At 43.8% G+C, this 18651-nt stretch overlaps 2 protein-coding genes across 5 annotated transcripts; both read left to right on the forward strand.

Annotated features, from left to right (window-relative positions):
- Positions 1 to 1593: 1593 nt before the first annotated feature.
- Positions 1594 to 7762, forward strand: LOC118363472 (matrix metalloproteinase-17-like). 4 transcript variants are annotated; one of them, XM_035744360.1, is made up of 12 exons: positions 1594 to 1683; positions 2801 to 3172; positions 3617 to 3749; positions 3823 to 3976; positions 4151 to 4259; positions 4374 to 4551; positions 4894 to 5070; positions 5171 to 5261; positions 5403 to 5476; positions 5715 to 5864; positions 6405 to 6671; positions 6883 to 7762. In XM_035744360.1, exons 2-12 carry the CDS (start codon positions 3008 to 3010, stop codon positions 7245 to 7247), a joined length of 1863 nt encoding a protein of 620 aa, XP_035600253.1. In that variant the 5' UTR covers positions 1594 to 1683; positions 2801 to 3007; the 3' UTR covers positions 7248 to 7762. The 4 variants fall into 4 exon arrangements, with proteins under 4 accessions (XP_035600253.1, XP_035600255.1, XP_052344309.1 ...); XM_035744362.1 differs by having other exon boundaries at positions 1632 to 1678; XM_052488349.1 differs by lacking the exon at positions 1594 to 1683 and adding an exon at positions 1775 to 2027 and having other exon boundaries at positions 6851 to 7158.
- Positions 7763 to 13630: 5868 nt separating this feature from the next.
- Positions 13631 to 15507, forward strand: LOC118363473 (saxitoxin and tetrodotoxin-binding protein 1-like). The gene is made up of 6 exons (XM_035744364.2): positions 13631 to 13908; positions 14303 to 14445; positions 14566 to 14633; positions 14808 to 14933; positions 15066 to 15170; positions 15261 to 15507. The coding sequence occupies exons 1-6, from the start codon at positions 13765 to 13767 to the stop codon at positions 15296 to 15298; spliced, it is 624 nt and encodes a 207-aa protein (XP_035600257.1). The 5' UTR covers positions 13631 to 13764; the 3' UTR covers positions 15299 to 15507.
- Positions 15508 to 18651: the final 3144 nt, after the last annotated feature.

Here is an 18651-nt window from a genome sequence, read left to right on the forward strand (position 1 = left end):
AGCACTTGAAGAAAGAGGAAATGAGGAATATATGTACAAGTATTTAAGTACAGGTACCGTAGATGTGAATAGTGTGAAATAGCTGTAAGTAGCAGTAGAAGTTTACTCCAAATTAGGGCAGGCATTCTAGGGACGGGTGAAAAGGCCTAGAAAAAAGACAAATATCACAGAGAAATGGGGTCAGTTGGCGAAGTTGTGATGAGTTGAGGTTCAGAGTGAGGGCTTTAAATGAGCGAAGTGGTGGTGCTAATATTGCCATTAGGTATTTTATCCCCCTTTGTCTCTGCTTTGACAGGTCCTGGTTAAAGATTAGGGGCAGATCAGGGGATCAAGTTTTCTTGTAAAAACAGGGAGTCCTAACGTCCTTTTTCAATCAAAGAGAGAATGGAGGAGGAGAAAGAGGGGTGCATCTATACTGGTGCAACTGGAAAAGCATCTGTTCTCTCTCCTTTCTCTCCTTTCTCTCTCTCTCTCTCTCTCCTTTCTCTCCTTTCTCTCTCTCTCTCTCTCTCTCTCTCCTCTCTCTTTCTCTCTCTCTCTCTCTCTCTCTCTCTCTCCTTTCTCTCTCTCTCTCTCTCTCTCCTTTCTCTCTCTCTCTCCTCTCTCTCTCTCTCTCTCTCTCTCTCTCTCTCTCTCTCTCTCTCCTTTCTCTCCCTCTCTCTCTCTCTGTCTACTTTCTCTCTCTCTCTCTGTCGATATAAAGTTTCAACAGGTGGTGTTATAGTTATCCTGCATTGTCGCTCAAATCTGTTTATGTTTGTCTCTGTATCTCTCTCTGTCTCCTCTGTTTGGAGTGGCAGATAGCCTAGAGGTTAGAGCATTGGGCCAGTAACTGAAGGGTTGCTGAATCAAATTCCTGAGCCGACAATGTAAAAATCTGTCGTCCTACCGCTGAACAAGGCAGTTAACCCACTGTTCCCCAGTAGGCTGTCATTGTAAATAATAATTTGTTTTTAACTGACTTGCCTAGTTGAAAAAAAAATGGTAATTGGCTTTATTAGTCAGTATTATTTCCAGAAGGAGGTCAGTAGGATAGAATAATACCCCTGCAGATAGAGAGTGGGAGCGAGAGAGAAATAGAGAGACAGTTAGCGAGCGAGATCTGTTCAAATCTTTCTTACATTTTTTAAATCCTTTCGTTAAGAGGATTTAATCAAAAATCTTACTAACCCCACTTCCTTACTACACACAGTCAACCGTGGACACACACACACACACACAGAGACACGAACAAACACACCATATGTGCTGTCTCACTCTCACTAATTCCACAGAGAGAATCTTTAGTTACACATAAAATGTATTTTTATACGCCGTGCCAAACACGATTCTGAGCCTAATTGTTTTATTTAAAAATGTGTTATAGTTTACATACAGTATACAGATATATACTGTCTATAAATATACATATATACTTTGTATAAATATTACAATTAATTCGGAGTTGGAAAGGATTGATAGCCATATATGTGGTTTGAGTGACACACGCACACAGATTTATTTTAGTGGTAGTATTGAGGAGACTATTGTGAGAGCTCAGCGACATGGGGGGGGGGGTATAGTGTTTGAGGGAGTGAAGGCGGAGTGAGTGGGTTAGCGGTTGGGAAAGGGACACATCTGTTCAGAGTGAGTGAGAGGAGAGAACGAGAGAGAGAGAGTTCGAAGTCAGGGACGAAGGGTAAGGTAAGCATTGGATAAACTGCACCTTTTATCAATTTTTGTCTAACTGTCGATCATGAGAATCAACTTGTGTGAGTATGCACTATTTTTGAGTGTGTGTGTGGACGGTGTAAAGTTATACTGTTACATATGCAGTAAAAATAAATGTTGCACTTTTTTCCAGTATTGGTGTACAGATGCATTGTAGTAGCTAATTAAACATAATATATTTTTCATTTGCAGTATGCTTTTTAGCTAATGTGTTTCTTTGCCATATTGTCTGACAGAGGGTGTTAGAACCATTTGTGCGTGATGAGTGCTTGAGAACGCCAACATGCACTGAACCAGATAGAGGGCCCAAGACAAGAGTGCGTGTTTGGAACCCAGCATAATTAAAGAATCCCTTCATTAACACCCGCTGGCACTTTCATTACTCAACCACCACATGCCACCCTTCACCCATCTTACTGTACACCTCCCTCCCTCCCTCCCTCCCTTTCTTTCTTTCTTTCTTTCTTTCTTTCTTTCTTTCTTTCTTTCTTTCTTTCTGCAGCCTACCTCCTCTCTTAAGCGTCTCTCTCTCCTAGTCTCCCCTTTACTCTCTCCTTTTATCCTTGAAAGGGAGACGGGGGCACCACTTGTCTTTTATTTTCCCCCCTTTCTCCTTCTATCTGTCCCTTGAGAAAAGGACTGAACCCCCATTCCACTTTAATCCCATTACTTTACAACTGTCCTCCGTGATCCCTCTATCCTTTCATCCATCCTTCCATCCCTCCCTTTTTGCCCCCCCCTTCTTTAACTAAATGACACCAGCTAATTTAATTAAACCACCACATCCTTCTCAGCCCCCCTTACTCCCACCTCCATCCCACACACACTTTCCCTCTTTGAAATGAAATCTTATTGTACACACCCTTCCATATCCTCCCTTATTTACTTTATGCAAATGTTCTTCAATCTCCTGATTAGATATTTCTTGGTTCGTCTCCTATTGAACATGCCTACATGTCATTTTACATGACATTTTACATGACATTTTCATTCATCATTATTGTCAGGTATGAATATAATATTGTATCTCTGCATTACAATAGCATAAAACCAACAATGTAAACCGGTGGTTTCTCCCTCCCATTCCCAGAGCGTTTGACTGGTTTCAGCAGTGGCAAAAAGTTCTGAGAGGTCCTGTCACGGCTTACCTTCACTCTTCACCGTCAACCCGACCATAAAGGATGGATGACACCTCATAGACCTTGACCAGTTGCATGGCTGAACTGACCGGAGGCGATAAATGTTCACTCCAACTTTGTTTCCCCGAGTTTGATTGGAACATGTGAACGCCAGCAGGATGAAGGCAGCGGCGTGGAGTTTTCTCCTCCTGTACGTGTGCGAGCGCATGCAAACCGTGTCCGTGGCCGGGGTCCAAGGCTCAGCAGTTGCCCCAACGGACACAACAGCTTCCACATGCTCTGCTCCTGTTACCCCCACGGACGACGAGACCACTGGACTGGTGGTGAGGGACAATGCAGAGGCGTATAGGTCTTTAACAAGGACGTTTTTATTATTCATGCAGAATTCATTATTTATTTCAGCAAGTTGTTATTTACGATGGCCTAGTGAAAATAGTCAAAGTGAATAGAGAAAATAGGGAATACCAATCCACTAGCAAAGGTAATACATCACGTGCCTCAATCTGGTTTTGACTCATTTAGAGCTGCCTTGATGAGCAAGCTTAACTGGGCTCACGTGCATCTGGTCATGGACCTTCACAGGATTGGTCTATTGAGTTAGACGCTTTATGTAGACACATTGAAGAGCTGTCGAGTCAACCCCTGCTTTTTACTTATCTGATTTCCACTTAACCTGTGATTTCTCTTTACCCACTCAAAACCACCACCTCTGCTGCTCATGACGTTGTCACATTATCACAATGCAATATTTCGGTGTCTTGTCCCAGGATTGGCTGACGAGGTATGGCTACCTCCCCCCCTCGGACTCCTCCACTGGACAGCTACAAGCCTGGACAGCTGTCACTCATGCTGTTAGCGCCATGCAAAGGTTTGCAGGCCTAGAGGAGACAGGAGTTGCAGGTGAGAAAATAAAAAAGAGGGTTGGGTTTGGAGAAATTATGGTGATTGTATCCATCCTCTCTCTCTCTCTCAGATAAGCAGACGCTGGCTCTGATGCGAGCCCCGCGATGTTCACTGCCAGACAAAGGGGAGGAGCCCAAACCACTGGCCAATCAGCTCCAGGAGGGGCAGGGCCTGAGGAGAAAGAGGGCTGTGACAACATGGACAAGAAGGAACATCAACTGGAGGTTCCTTAGACTTCTGCTCATCATCCCTCCAACATACCCTCTTATTCATCAACTTATCCCTCAATTGTCATCCCAACAGCTCTCTCATCCTCCCTAGTAATGCTTCTCTCATTTTCTCTCTCTCTCTCTCTCCCTACCTTGCTCTCTTTCTTTCTCTCAAATAAATGTCCCTAGGTTGCGTTCATACCCCACCTCTTCCTCCCTCTCCCGCGAGACGATTCGCTCTCTAGTGTTCTACGCCCTGAGGGTGTGGGCAGAGCCAACCCCGCTGGAGTTCCACGAGGTCAGTCTCTTTCCCAAGACGTTCCTTTTTGTGATAGTTGAATACAAAGATTACCCCTCTTGCACTCTCTTTCCTCCCCCCTCTGACCTTACTGCCCATTTCTCCTATTGCCAGGTGGGAGGCCCAGAAGGGGCGGATCTGCAGGTGGACTTCCTTCACGGTTTCCATGGTGACGGCTACCCATTCGATGGTGCAGGAGGAGCTGTCGGCCACGCCTTCTTCCCTTCTGACCTCGCCAGAGCGGGCGGTGTACACCTAGATGCCGAGGAGGAGTGGGTGTTCCGCCAGCCAGGTGAGTGACAGCCAGAAGACCCAGAGAGCTACTGGGGGTTCAAGAGCCCAATACCAAACCAAACACTAGCCCTTATCCCTAGGAACTTCCTGTAGATCTGAACGTTTAAAGCAAGTATTTGCATTACTGTGATAGTTCTGTGCAGCCCTCTGGTAAGTTAGGTAGAATTTATGGTCAACTCTCCACTGTTTAATAATCCTGAGGTTTACAATAGTAAGGGGTTCAATTTGGAAAATATTATTGACACACATTTTTGGAATATTATGTACACAAGACAAGACACTACTAACATTCCCCTAAACTGAAACTCTACACCTCCTCACCTCCATCGCCCCTCCCCAGCCTCTGAGGGAACGGACTTGTTCACCGTGCTGGTGCATGAATTGGGCCACGCCCTGGGTTTGTCCCACTCGTCTGCCAGGCGCTCTGTGATGAGACCTTACTACCAGGGCCCCGTAGGAGACCCGCTAAACTACCGCCTGGGCCCCAACGACCTGGAGCTCATCACCAGGCTCTATGGTCAGTCTGTGTGCTTGTGTTTATTATCATTTGTCCACTTCATGTGGGTGTGTGTCCTCCTGTTGTTGTACTGAGTTCTGAAAGGAAGGTGTTTTGACAGGTAATAGAAATCAACTCATGGTCACAGACGTTCCTCGGTTGGTTCCTGAACCTCAGCTACAGCATCGCGACGGACACCGACACCGACACAGGTACTGACACACTACAGACACAGGTACTGACAGGTTAACAAAAGTGGATAAGGGGCAGCCATTCAACCAATAACTATCTCTTCCATCTCTGCATCTCTCCTTCCCTCTCATCCTCTCTGTTGCTCTCTCCTTCTCTTTCAGCCATTCTGTAGACCGCTGCAACACTAGCTTTGATGCAGTGGCTAAGATTAGGGGAGAGACATTCTTCTTTAAAGGTGAGTGTGGTGTAGGTAGTCTCCCTATTGGTTGGACTATTTCCCCTAGCCTCCGGTTTTAAACTACGGGTATGATCGCCCCCTGGTGGATGTACCCACAACTGCAGGACTTTGTATTGAATTCCTCTCTGTCTCGCTTCACCTCACATCTCTTTATCTGTATCTGTCCTTCTCCCAATACTCCCCTGACTATCCTGCCTTATTCCTCTCTATTCCCCCCCGCCCCCCTCTCTGGCAGGGCTGAGTATTTGGAGGGTCAGTACTGGGGGGCTGGTGTCGGGCCGAGGGGCCTCGGTGAGGAGGCTGTGGGGGGGTCTGCCCCCTAACCTGCCCCCCCTGCAGGCTGTGTTGGAGAGACACTCAGACCATGCCATCATATTCATCACTGGTAGGTAACCTCTGACTCCAGTCACCCCACACACTACGATGTTGGAAAATGCTGTTAAATTGTGAAAACTATAATAAGACCATTTTCATAGTAAGAGCTGTTTGAAAAAAACACCTGAAATGTCTGCCTGTTTTGATGGGATGGAGTTTTGGCTTGCCTGGTGACATCTTCATGTGGTAAATTAGACCAATAAGAAAGACAGTTCCAAACCTCTCTACCAATAAAGACCCCATTTTCAGTTTTACCCTCCCCTCTACCAGACAGTCGAAGCAAAATTCTTGCTTGAGAAATTGCTTTTTGCTATGAATCCCATTTTAATTTAAAACAATCACAGTAATTGTTACCCAGAAATGATTTGATATTGAGAAGAAAAAAAACACTGCATTGGACCTTTAACAACAGAGGAGAATTAGTGCTGTTCGACGGACTAAACTATGCTCTTGATTCTAGTTTCTCATCATATACTCTATGTGAATCAATTATAAACCAGACACAACCTTGAGGACACTGTTCATTGCCTCTTTCCATTTTGTTTTGTAGAGTCCCAGTTTTGGCTGTTCAATGACCTCTCTCTCCAGGAGGGCTACCCCCGCCCCCTCTCAGCTCTGAGGAAATGGGGAGAGACAGAAGGAAAGGGGGGAGGAGAGGAAGAAGAGGTGGAGCAGGGCCTGATGTGGGATCCAAAAGAAGGACCCGTGTGGGGGGAGATTGGAGAGGGGGAAGCAGGAGGAGGAGAGGAAGAGGAGAGTAGCACCTGGGCTGACCTTATCAGAGGAGGAGTGAATGGGATTACCACTGAGAGAGACGGTGAGTGTGCGAGGAAGAAATCGAGGGAGAAAGAGATGGTGTATGAGAGAGAAAGTGAGTGAGAGATGAACGAGGAGAACAGACTGAGATTCTATGAGAGTGACACTATGAAAGATTATATGTGTGAGAGACACCACACGTAATGTACAATACATGTGTGAATCTGTTTATATCAACAGACATTAAGCCCCCTCCTATACCACTTCCTCAGGCTCCGTCTATCTCTTCAAAGGAGATTCCTATTGGAAGTTCCCCTACCCACGCTCTGCCCCGGAGGCAGGATATCCCCGATCCCTGGCCACCGATTGGTTGGACTGCCCTCACCCCTCCGCACCTGTCCTAGACGACCTATCGCTCTCTCTGCCTCCCCCTACTGGACGGCAGGAGCTCCGCGAGAGGGGGAGAGAAGAGAGGGGAGGCCAGAGGAAGGGCTTGGACAGACACAGAGACATAGACAGAGAGGGACTGGAGAACTGGCCATGCTCTTGCTTGAATGGAGCAACAGGAGGCAGCACGAGTGTGACATCGTTCATAAGTGCCCTGCTATTGACTCTCTTCCCACTGATAACAGTGTGATGTTGGGCTACGTCCCAATATTCTACGATGGCCTCCCCCCTCTCAACCCCGTCTGTCCCATGGCTATGTCCCAATACTCTACGATGGCCTCCCACCTCTCACCCCCTTCTATCGCATGGCTACGTCCCATAACTACAATGGCCTCCTCCTCTCACCCCATTCTTGGCAAGCCAGAGGTTGTGGCTGCCGTTGTCAATGGTGCTAGGCCCTTTCTCACCTTCCTCTATGACAAAGTTTTCCATTCACCCTTACAATCCATTGCACATACCTACACTTAGGGCTGTGGTATAGGGGTTACGGGAAGTTGGGAATTTTGGACACAACGAAGAAGTCCCTCCACACTAAAGGAGGAATGTTTGTCCTGTACATTTGGATATTTCAGCAGAATCCGTCTCTGTCTATCTGTGAAATGTATCCCTTTGCACCTTGTTGTATAGCCAAAGCTCAATGATTGTGTAATTATGGCCAATTTCAGAAAATGTTATCTAACGAAATAAAATAAAATATTGTCTTCAGTGTGCAGATGTCTAATTTACATTTGATACTAAAAGCAATAAGAGTAAGTCAATGTTTGGTTTATAGTTCACCGTCAAAACATGTCTCTTGGGGTGTTGCCCTATAGAGCCCCTAACCAAACCAAACAAACAATAAATAATTGATAGTTGTAGAGGTCCAATGGTTTAATCATGGTGTCACTGCACCCTAGAGTTCAACCACATGTAAATTGACCTTGGGGATCAGTAGGAGCCTTGACCCCACAGGCTGATTTGGGTAACTTCGGTATTGCGTAACATGGGGAGAAACATTCTCTTGAAACACACCAGTCTTCCCTCAGTATACATTGAAGGTGATTCAGCTCATTGACAACCAACGCTTCCTTCTTGCTAAGACTTACTTCTCTGCAGGCTCAGTTTATCTTGATTTACACAATGTGTGTCCTCTACGTGGCCCTGGTCCTTGCTCTGTTGTCTGTGGGAACAGCAGCACAGGCCCCAGAGGATGGTGGACATCTGGTCAAACCGCTCGCACCGGAAGACCAGCATACTGTGAGTACATCACCTACAGTTGAAGTCGGAAGTTTACATACATCTCAGCCAAATACATTTAAACTCAGTTTTTCACAATTCCTGACATTTATTCCTAGTGAACATTCCCTGTCTTAGGTCAGTTAGGATCACCACCTTATTTTAAGAATGTGAACTGTCAGAATAATAGTAGAGAGAAGGTTTTATTTCAGCTTTTATTTCTTTCATCACATTCCCAGTGGGTCAGAAGTTTACATACACTCAATTAGTATTTGGTAGCATTGCTTTCAAACTTGGGTCAAACATTTCCGGTAGCCTTCCACAAGCTTCCCACAGTAAGTTGGGTGATTTTGGCCCATTCCTCCTGACAGAGCTGGTGTAAGTGAGACAGGTTTATAGGCCTCCTTGCTCGCACACACTTTTCCAGTTCTGCCAACAAATTTTCTATGGGATTGAGGTCAGGGCTTTGTGATGGCCACTCCAATACCTTGACTTTGTTGTCCTTATCTGAGGACAGCGCCCCACACCAAAATACTTTTCCTAAGCAGCACAGGCGTCACAAAAGTAATAAATAGCGATAAAATAAATCACTTACCTGTAAAGATCTTCCTCTGTTTGCAATCCCAAGGGTCCCCGCTACACAACAAATGGTCGCTTTGTTCGATAAAGTCCTTCTTTATATCCCAAAAATATCAGTTTAGTTGACGGGATTGATTCAGTAATCCACTCGTTCAACATGCATTCAAACAAATCCAAAAAGTTACCAGTAAAGTTTGTCCAAACAAGTCAAATGATGTTTCTAATTAATCCTCAGGTACTCTAATATCTAAATAAATGATGAAATTTAAGACGGAGAATAGTATGTTCAATAGGGAAGATAAATAACGAAGAGGGCGCACCTCATTCACGCGCCAACAAGACTACATTTCTAATGAGAGACACCAAGCCAACAAGCCTGAAACCCTTTCTAAACACTGTTGACATCTAGTGGAAGCCATAGGAACTGCAATCTGGGAGCTGTTTATTTGTATATCCCATAGACAAGCATTGAAATGGACTGTGACTTCAAAAAAACATTTTCCAGGTGGATTTTCTTTGGGTTTTTTCCTGCCATATCAGTTCTGTTATACTCACAGACATTATTTTAACAGTTTTAGAAATGTCAGAGTGTTTTCTATCCAATGCTACCCATGCTTATATGCATATCCTAGCTTCTGGGCCTGAGTAACAGGCAGTATACTTTGGGCACGTCATTCCTCCGAACTTCCGAACACTGCCCCCTAGCCCTAAGATGTGTCCTTAAGCCATTTTGCCACAACTTGGGAAGTATGCTTGGGGTCATTGTTCATTTGGAAGACCCATTTGCGACCAGGCTTTAACTACCTGACTGATGTCTTGAGATATTGCTTCAATATATCCACATAATTTTCCTTCCTCATGATGCCATCAATTTTGTGAAGTGCACCAGTCCCTCCTGCAGCAAAGCACACCCACAACAGGATGCTGCCACCCCTATGCTTCGCAGTTGGGATGGTGTTCTTCGGCTTGCAAGCTTCCCCCTTTTTCCTCCAAACATAACAATGGTTGTTATGGGCAAACAGTTCTATTTGTGTTTCATCAGACCAGAGGACATTTCTCCAAAAAGTACGATCTTTGTCCCCATGTGCAGTTGCAAACCGTAGTCTGGCTTTTTGATGGCGGTTTTTGAGCAGTGGCTTCTTCCTTGCTGAGCAGCCTTTCCGGTTGTGTCGATATAGGACTCGTTTTACTGTGGATATAGATACCTTTTCAGCATCTTCACAATGTCCTTTGCTGTTGTTCTGGGATTGATTTGCATTTTTCGCACCAAAGTACATTCATCTCTAGGAGACAAAACGAGTCTCCTTCCTGAGCGGTATGACGGCTGCGTGGTCCCATAGTACATGGTCCTATTTTTTTCTGAGGTCTTGGCTGATTTCTTTTGATTTTCCCATGATGTCAAGCAAAGAGGCACTGAGTTTGAAGGTACGTCTTAAAATACATCCACAGGTACACCTCCAATTGACTCAAATGATGTCAATTAGCCTATCGGAAACTTCTGAAGCCATGAAATCCTTTTCGGAATTTTCCAAGATGTTCAAAGGCACAGTCAACTTAGTGTATGTAAACTTCTGACCCAATGGAATTGTGATACAGTGAATTATTAGTGAAATAATCTGTCTGTAAACAATTGAGTTTTAATGACTCCAACCTCAGTGTATGTTAACTTCTGACTTCAACTGTATATCTATAATGTGGGCCTAAGCCATAGTGGTGTTGTGGTATGTTAGAAATAGTGATGATTTCCAATTTGTAAGCTGAATCTAAAAGGAGTTTAAAAGGCATTTGACTCCAACTTATAGACCCGTGTTTATAGGCAGAATACAACCTCTGCCCTCAGGCACTATGCTCACCACACAAATAGAAATGTATGAAATTTAATGACAGACCAATACATTTCACCACAGATCTTCGGGAAGTGGGTCTTCATCAAGGGTTTCCTGGACCATGAGATGTTCAATGCGATACTGGGAAAGACCAACAGCTCCTGGATTGAATTCTTTCCCAGTTCCCACAACAAGATAGTCCGTCTCCTCCAGGAAGACCTGATGTAAGTTTATAGTAACTCTCTATAGCTTTGTTTCCAAACCCTTGTGTGATGTATTGTTAGACACAGTGGCTACGTGAAGAGACATACAGCTCTCAGATAAGCCTATTAAAAAGTGTAAGCTAGCTAATGATCATCTCATTTCCTTTGACAATGATGGGAAAACTCCTCTGTCAACATCCTATACCAGATTTCAGATAGAAAATAGGCTGTTAAATTACTCCGAGAGTTGCTGTGTAGTTTTCTTACATAGAGACTAATGTGACTTCCGCGGGACATTTACTGCAAACCTATCCTCTGTCTCGCCATGCACAGCAGGAGCACCATGGCCGGAGTGCATATCTGATCTCTCTATATCTTTGGTAGGTGTGTGTGCGCACATGTGCTATTGAGACGTCTCGAATGGCCAAATATTACCCAAACATTTACCCAGAAGCTTTTGAAAACCAGGAACCCAAGTCAATCAAGTCATGGAATCAACTAGTTTATTTTCCTCTTTCCAGGGAAGCCCAGGAGACAGAGCTGAAGCATTTCTGGAAAGCAGCAGAATGCCTCCAGTATCCTCCGCCTGCACAGTATTCATTATTTACCCTAACCCTACCCTACTCAACAAAAGGGACACCAGGCAACATTTAGTATTGATTTAGAATGTTGTAATTTAACAGACGAGAATAGATCTCTATTGGCTGAGTCCTTGTGTGTTTAGAACCTTGTTAAAGTTTTCACTAACATCTCCTCTCTTCTCTCTGCAGAATTTGTGCTGAGATAAAAGAGAGCTTGCGCATTGCTGAATCTCAATATATAACATGGTTCACAGTAATATGGCTACTGATGATGAAATGGTTGCATTAATAAAATCATTTGGACTCTAATAAAAAGTTTGTGCTTCCAGCCAGCCAGCCAGCCAGCCAGACAGACAGACAGACAGACAGACAGACAGACAGACAGACAGACAGACAGACAGACAGACAGACAGACAGACAGACACCCACCGTGTTGAGTTATCCAGCCCCTCACTCACTACAGCGCTAGATAGAACTTTGTGGAATAAGGAAATCTATGAAGAATATCAACATTCTGTCACAGTAGGGGCAGACTGGGACAAGAATTCGGCCTTGGCATTTTATCCACACCAGCCCAGATTACTGCGTGTGCCACCAACAGTGGAGGCTGCTGAGGGGAGAACGGCTCATAATAATAATGGCCGGCGCGGCGCAAATGGAATGGCATCAAACACATGGAAACCATGTGGTTGATACCATTCCACTGATTCCGCTCCAGTCATTACCACGAGCCTGTTCTCTTTAATTAAAGGTGCCACCAACCTCCTGTGGCCGCCAACTCACCCCATCCCGCACCATGATTGTTTTTTCAATAGAGATGAATTACATACATCTTTATGTGCACTAACTAGGCTAATTAATTTGGGGTTAAACATGAACTAGATCGCTAACTCAAAATCTACTACCCACTGCTAGTAGCCATGTATTCATCCAAGGGTAAATGTAACGTCCTAAAAAATAAACGTGGCAGTTGTAGGCTCCTTCCTACCCATGAAACCTATAGGCCTATGCCCTCGCAATGGTCGGTGCGCATATATATCACGCATGCCGCGCCATATCTCAAAATAGTTGCTATTAAGCTGAATACTGAGAGTTGAGAAATAAAAATGATAGTCATGATTGTCATACCGTGGTATACGATCTTTTATACGACAGCTGCCAGCCAATCAGAATTCAGGGCTCAAACCACACAGTTTATAATTAAGCAATAAGGCCCGAGGAGGTGTGTTATATGGCCAATATACCACTGCTAAGGACGACACAAGCGACTGGTTTCCAACGTAATTAGAACAGTAAAAATAAATGTTGTCATAACCGTGGTATACGGTCTCATATACCACGGATGTCAGCCAATCAGCATTCAGGGCTCGAACCACCGAGTTTATAATTTCTTATAAAATATTGGTGAAACTTTGCTTCGGTATACAGTTCTCGAGCTGGTTGTGTGTTGCTTCGCGCATTGGACTCGAGCCAGGGTGGACTCGCGCCAGGTAAAAACCTTAGCCTAATGCGCAATATATTCGAAAATTCTAACAAAATACACCAGCGACATCATTTAGGAGATTAAAGTTGTGAACACAGTTTTGAACATCAGATCGACAATTATATTCTAGTGTATTAGTGTGGCTACGATGCCATCATTAGAGCACAGCGTGATCTGCTTGGTTTCCAGAGCATGGAAAGAGAGAAATGAAATAGGCTACTGCCGAGGTCTGATGATGCGTCTGTGACAATAGTAAAAGTTGTGTGTTGTGTTGGGGGATGCGCTCAAGTCTGAGGTAGACAAGTTTGAAACCTTCCGGTGGGTTGTGTTTATGAGGAGACTCCTCGTGTGTGTTGTTGCATGAGCTGGCTGCTGTCTCCTCTATAAGCAGAGATCTCAGAAAAGGTAAAACTGTGAAACCGCGACCAAATATATCACAAAATGTATTAGCTATGTCTCACAATGGGGTGTTTTTGCTGTGTCAGAATGTTTCTATATTTCGTACATTTGCATTATTCAGCAAAGTTCTATGTGGGGGACCTCGTAACCCTGTGACGCACTCCCTGCGTGAGAGGTGCGCACTTTGACAGACAGTCCAACAGGTCAGAGGGGTTTAGGAACATAGACACCGTTTGGAAATGTGCCGTTATTCCCCTTTAAAGGCACTACCCTGGTCAAAGGTGGTGCTCTATATAGGGAATAGTGTAATTTCGTACGCAACCCGGATCACCCTGGAACACACTCGGGACAAAGTCAAACCACAGGCTGTAGCTATATTAGAGGGTGGTTCTGTGGCTCCGATAAGGTTCCAGTTTCCACCATGTGTGTTGTGTACTACTACGGTGTGGCTCTCCTGGCTCTGCTGGCAGTGAGCAGGGTGACCGCGGCACCGATGACTGAGCCACCGACTGAGGAGGACTGTGGTAAAATGGTCAAACCACTCCCTGCCGACAAGCTCAACACGGTGGGTGTCAGACCTATACTTTTTTAAAGGAGTGGGAATTGATATTTTCTGATTTGATTGAATGCATACTGAGAAAGGATGGAAGGGGGAAGATAGAGGTTGTGTCAAAGGGCAGTAGGAGAGATTCATATCCATGCTGACACTGAAGACATGGATGCCAGAGGCTGTAGCATCACCACGAGACTACCCATGACTCTTGCCATCACCTTGATCTTGCATATTGTATATAGTCTTTGGTAACACTTTACTTAAAGCTGGCAGTTATGATGCTGTATTAGTTATTATAAAAATCTATGAGCCGTTATGTGTTTAGATCAGGCTTATAATATGTCATGTCTATGTAGCAAGTTCTCAACTGAAAAAGTGAATGCCAGTGTGATGTGTTTCCCTACAGGTCTTTGGTGAATGGATTCTCATCGAAGCGTTTTCAGATGATGAAGGTTATGCCGAAAAACTGAAAATGGGAAAAAGTTCCAAGGTGGAACTACGAGCAACATCAAGCGACAAGAGTGTGCTTTTCAAACAGGGAAACATGATGTGAGTGGCTCCTTACTCTACTGCTTTGTCATAGGTTTGATGAACACATCTGGACCACTGACAGTTATGAGACATGAGGCAATCTCTGAATCTAATAGGACATATCCTCTTATCTTTCAGTGATGACACCTGTGTTAATTACTCCATAATGAATATGTCCATTGTAGAGAACACCATACAGCAGTTAAGTAAGTCAGATCCGTACCTTTCCCTTTCAAGTGTTAGTGAAATACTGTAGTTAAATATGTAGCTATCCCAGACCAGAAGTGGTTAACAGGCTGCTTCAATTCATCCTAAACTAATGGCAGATTATCAAATAGAAATTATGCTGAGTTAGTGTTTTTTTCTTTTTTTACATATAGAGGATAATGGAATTTCCAAGGCACACTTCCTGCAAGCCTGCCCTGACTGTCTCGTCATGCACTTCAGTAACACCATTACCGTAGCAGGAGTGCCCATCCGAATGGTCCGATCTTTCTATATCTTTGGTAAGTGTGTGTGTGCTTTTGAGTAGGTGGTTGTGTAGGTAAAGTGAGAGTGGGGTGTTTGTAGGTGTCTATCTTTGTCAGAATTTACCCGATTGCTGTGTTTAAAAAGCCATTTTATTTTCCCTTTTCCAGGAAAGACTGGCAAACTGCATGAATCAGAGCTGGAGCCAATCAGAAAACAAGCCGAGTGCCTCAAGTTCCCTCAACCTGCACAGTTCATCTATGATGGCGTTGCAGGTACAATGTCTACAGATGAAATAACATCACAACATTGACATTGTGATCCAAATCTAAATCTTCCTTTCCTTCATTGTCTTCTCTCTGCAGAGTTTTGCCCTGAGACAAAGAAGAATGAGACCAAATAAAACTAAGAGCTGGAATATGGAAAACTGGAGCTATAATCATGTTCACAGGAGATATTGTTAGGAGAGACAAAACTGACTGAAATAGTTTTAGTTTTAATTTTTTACTATTAATGGTGAAATCTGCGCTGTTATGGGTTGTGTCTCACTCAGACTCAAACATTGGTATAACTGTCTGTCACTCATTTGACACAAGATCTAGCAGAAAATCAGCCTGTTTGTATGAAGTCTGTGTTTCTCAACATCTTTCATTCATAACCTATTGACATGTCTATGTTTTTGTCTGTAGTACCTCGCTATATCAAATCAATTCTGTAGAAAAAGTAACCACACTGGAATAAAAAAATATGCCGTTCCAAAAATACCCATCAGGTGGGTTTCAAAACACAGAGTAGGTGAGCAGAGCGGAGCTGCAGCAGAGGAGCGTGTCCAATTTGACTGGAGCGTGGAGCGAGCTGGCCTTCTTTCTGCGTTAGCTACTGTCATCTAGTATGCTAAATATTTTCATAAAGAAATTATAAAACACACAGGTGAAAAATCAAGGTGACTTACAAAGATGAGGAGGACCAAGGCGCAAGAGAGGGACTGCGGTCATGTAGTGTCCACAACTACATATTCATTGTGGAATCTGAAAAGACAGGTATCTCGAAAGCATGATGGTGTACTTACTAAGTGCACATGCGAACAGAAAGGAACAATATGGGTAGCTAAGTCTGTCATTGTAGCAAAGTATTTATAAAACTTTCGTTAATTTTCGTTATATTATCTATACAATAGGCCATTAACTTTCGCCCAATAGGCCTGGTGTAACAGTACTCTTCTTGTGTTGTGTACAATCAATCATCGACACGAGCTCCAACTTGTGGCACCAGTCATGGAGCTTTATTCTGATAGAAACAGCACAAAATTGCACATCATGCAATGCACAGCTCACCATTCAATGCATGCTGGTTTGGTGCGTGTTCACTGGGAAATGTAGTTAACAAAATAATACAACAATTACAATATACAATATAATATTTTGAAAAATGTACCTCTGATAGAAACAGCACAAAATTGCACGTCATGCAATGCAGTTCACCATCCAACTCTGCACTCACACACTGTACAAAATATACGAACCCTCCCCACCAGACAGTCAGTTGCTAGCTAGTATTAGCTGGAATTCTCTACAACAAAATGTATAACAAATATGCACCCAAAAAACGCTGCATCTTATGTGTGACGTTCTAATAACATTTACAAACAAATTTATATAAATTGTACATTTAAATCACTTGGGAGTATAAAAACCGTTTTTGACCAACAGTGCTTTGCAACCAACAACTTACCGCTGGTTTGGTGCTTGTTCACTGGGACGATTCTAACTGGAACATCCCCCCTCGTAAGCAAGCAACGCAAACCAGCCAATAAGATGCCATGTTGAGTAGGTGAAGGCAAGACAAACTCAAACCAAAAACCCATTGGCATAACAATAAAGTGGCAAGGGGAATCACCAATATAACCCTGTTACACTGGCATATCATCTCTTTCAAGGAGCCTTCCGTTTTGATTGGGTTAATTTTCCTACATACAGAAATATATTTAAAAAACAACTACACAATCCTGCCCAGCCTGGCAAGAGTGGCACGGAACACAAACCGGCTGATCGTGCATACATTTATTTTGCCCCCCCCCCACCACACACACACACACACCAAACGCGATCACGACAGGCAGGTTAAAATATCAAAACAAACTCTGAACCAATGACATTAATTTGGGGACAGGTCGGAAATCATTAAACATGTATGGCAATTTAGCTAGTTAGCTTGCACTTGCTAGCTAACGTTAATTTGTCCGATTTGGCTAGCTTGCTGTTGCTAGCTAATTTGTCCTGGGATATAAACATTAAGTTGTTATTTTACCTGAAATGCACAAGGACCTCTACTCCTACAATTAATCCACACATAAAACGACCAACATAATCGTTTCTAGTCATCTCTCCTCCGTCCAGGCTTTTTCATCGTTAAACTTATATAGTGATCACATCTAAATAGTCATTGTATTACCACGACTACCCGCAAAACAGTTCGTCTTTCAGTCACCCGTGTGGGTATAACCAATGAGGAGATGGCACGTGGGTACCTGCTTCTATAAACCAATGAGGAGATGGGAGAGGCAGGACTTTCAGCGCGATCTGCGTCAGAAATAGGAATGAGTTCAATTTTAGTCCTTGGCGTCGCAGACGCTCGTTGGCGCGCGCGAGCAGTGTGGGTGCAATAATTGAATAACATAGATTTCTACATGTATTTTGCGACGCACGCGTCGTGTCCGGCCTGGTCAGCATGTAAGAGTGTTTAGTATCGCCAGTGGCTCTGCAAGCGCTGAGAGGGTATTCTCCGTTGCTGCACTGCTCTCCAGGCACTGTAGAGGGAGCCTAATAAGGCATTTTTTGTTTAATTTATATTTAATTCTAATTAAGTCACCGTCTATATGTGCAATTTATAGACTATAATGATTTAATACAACTAAATATTGTTTAAATGCTGAGCGCATAATGTCTCTGCCAGCCTAGTGTCCCTGCCAGCCTTGTACTTGCAAATGCTTCACAATGTATTTATGGGTAGGCTGTAGCCAGTAGTGGAAAAAAGTACCCAATTGTTAAACTTAATATAAAAATATAAAGTAAAGGTGTTTGTTTTTAAATATACTTAAGTATCAAAAGTAAATGTAATTGCCAAAATATTTTCTATTTGACGGCCTGGGAACAGTGGGTTAACTGCCTATATACTTAATCATCAAAAGTAAAAGTATAACTAGTTTAAAAATTCCTTATATTAAGCAAAGCAGACAGCATCATTTACTTTTTATTTATTTACGGATAGCCAGGTGCACGCTCCAACACAACACACATAATTTACAAACGATGCATGTGTTTAGTGAGTCCGCCAGATCAGAGGCAGTAAGGGTGACCAGGGATGTTCTCTTGATAACTGTGTGCACTAGAGAATGTTCCATGTCATGCTAAACATTCACAATGTAACGAGTACTTTTGGGTGTCAGGAAAAATGTATGGAGTAAGGCGGTGGCCCGTTCCTGTAGGTTCATGCTCTACAACATCCGCAGAGTACGACCCTGCCTCACACAGGAAGCGGCGCAGGTCCTAATCCAGGCATTTGTCATCTCCCGTCTGGATTACTGCAACTCGCTGTTGGCTGGGCTCCCTGCCTGTGCCATTAAACCCCTACAACTCATCCAGAACGCCGCAGCCCGTCTGGTGTTCAACCTTCCCAAGTTCTCTCACGTCACCCCGCTCCTCCGCTCTCTCCACTGGCTTCCAGTTGAAGCTCGCATCCGCTACAAGACCATGGTGC

This window comes from Oncorhynchus keta, chromosome 30 (genome assembly GCF_023373465.1).
Source record: "Oncorhynchus keta strain PuntledgeMale-10-30-2019 chromosome 30, Oket_V2, whole genome shotgun sequence".
NCBI classification, from domain to species: Eukaryota; Metazoa; Chordata; class Actinopteri; order Salmoniformes; family Salmonidae; genus Oncorhynchus; species Oncorhynchus keta.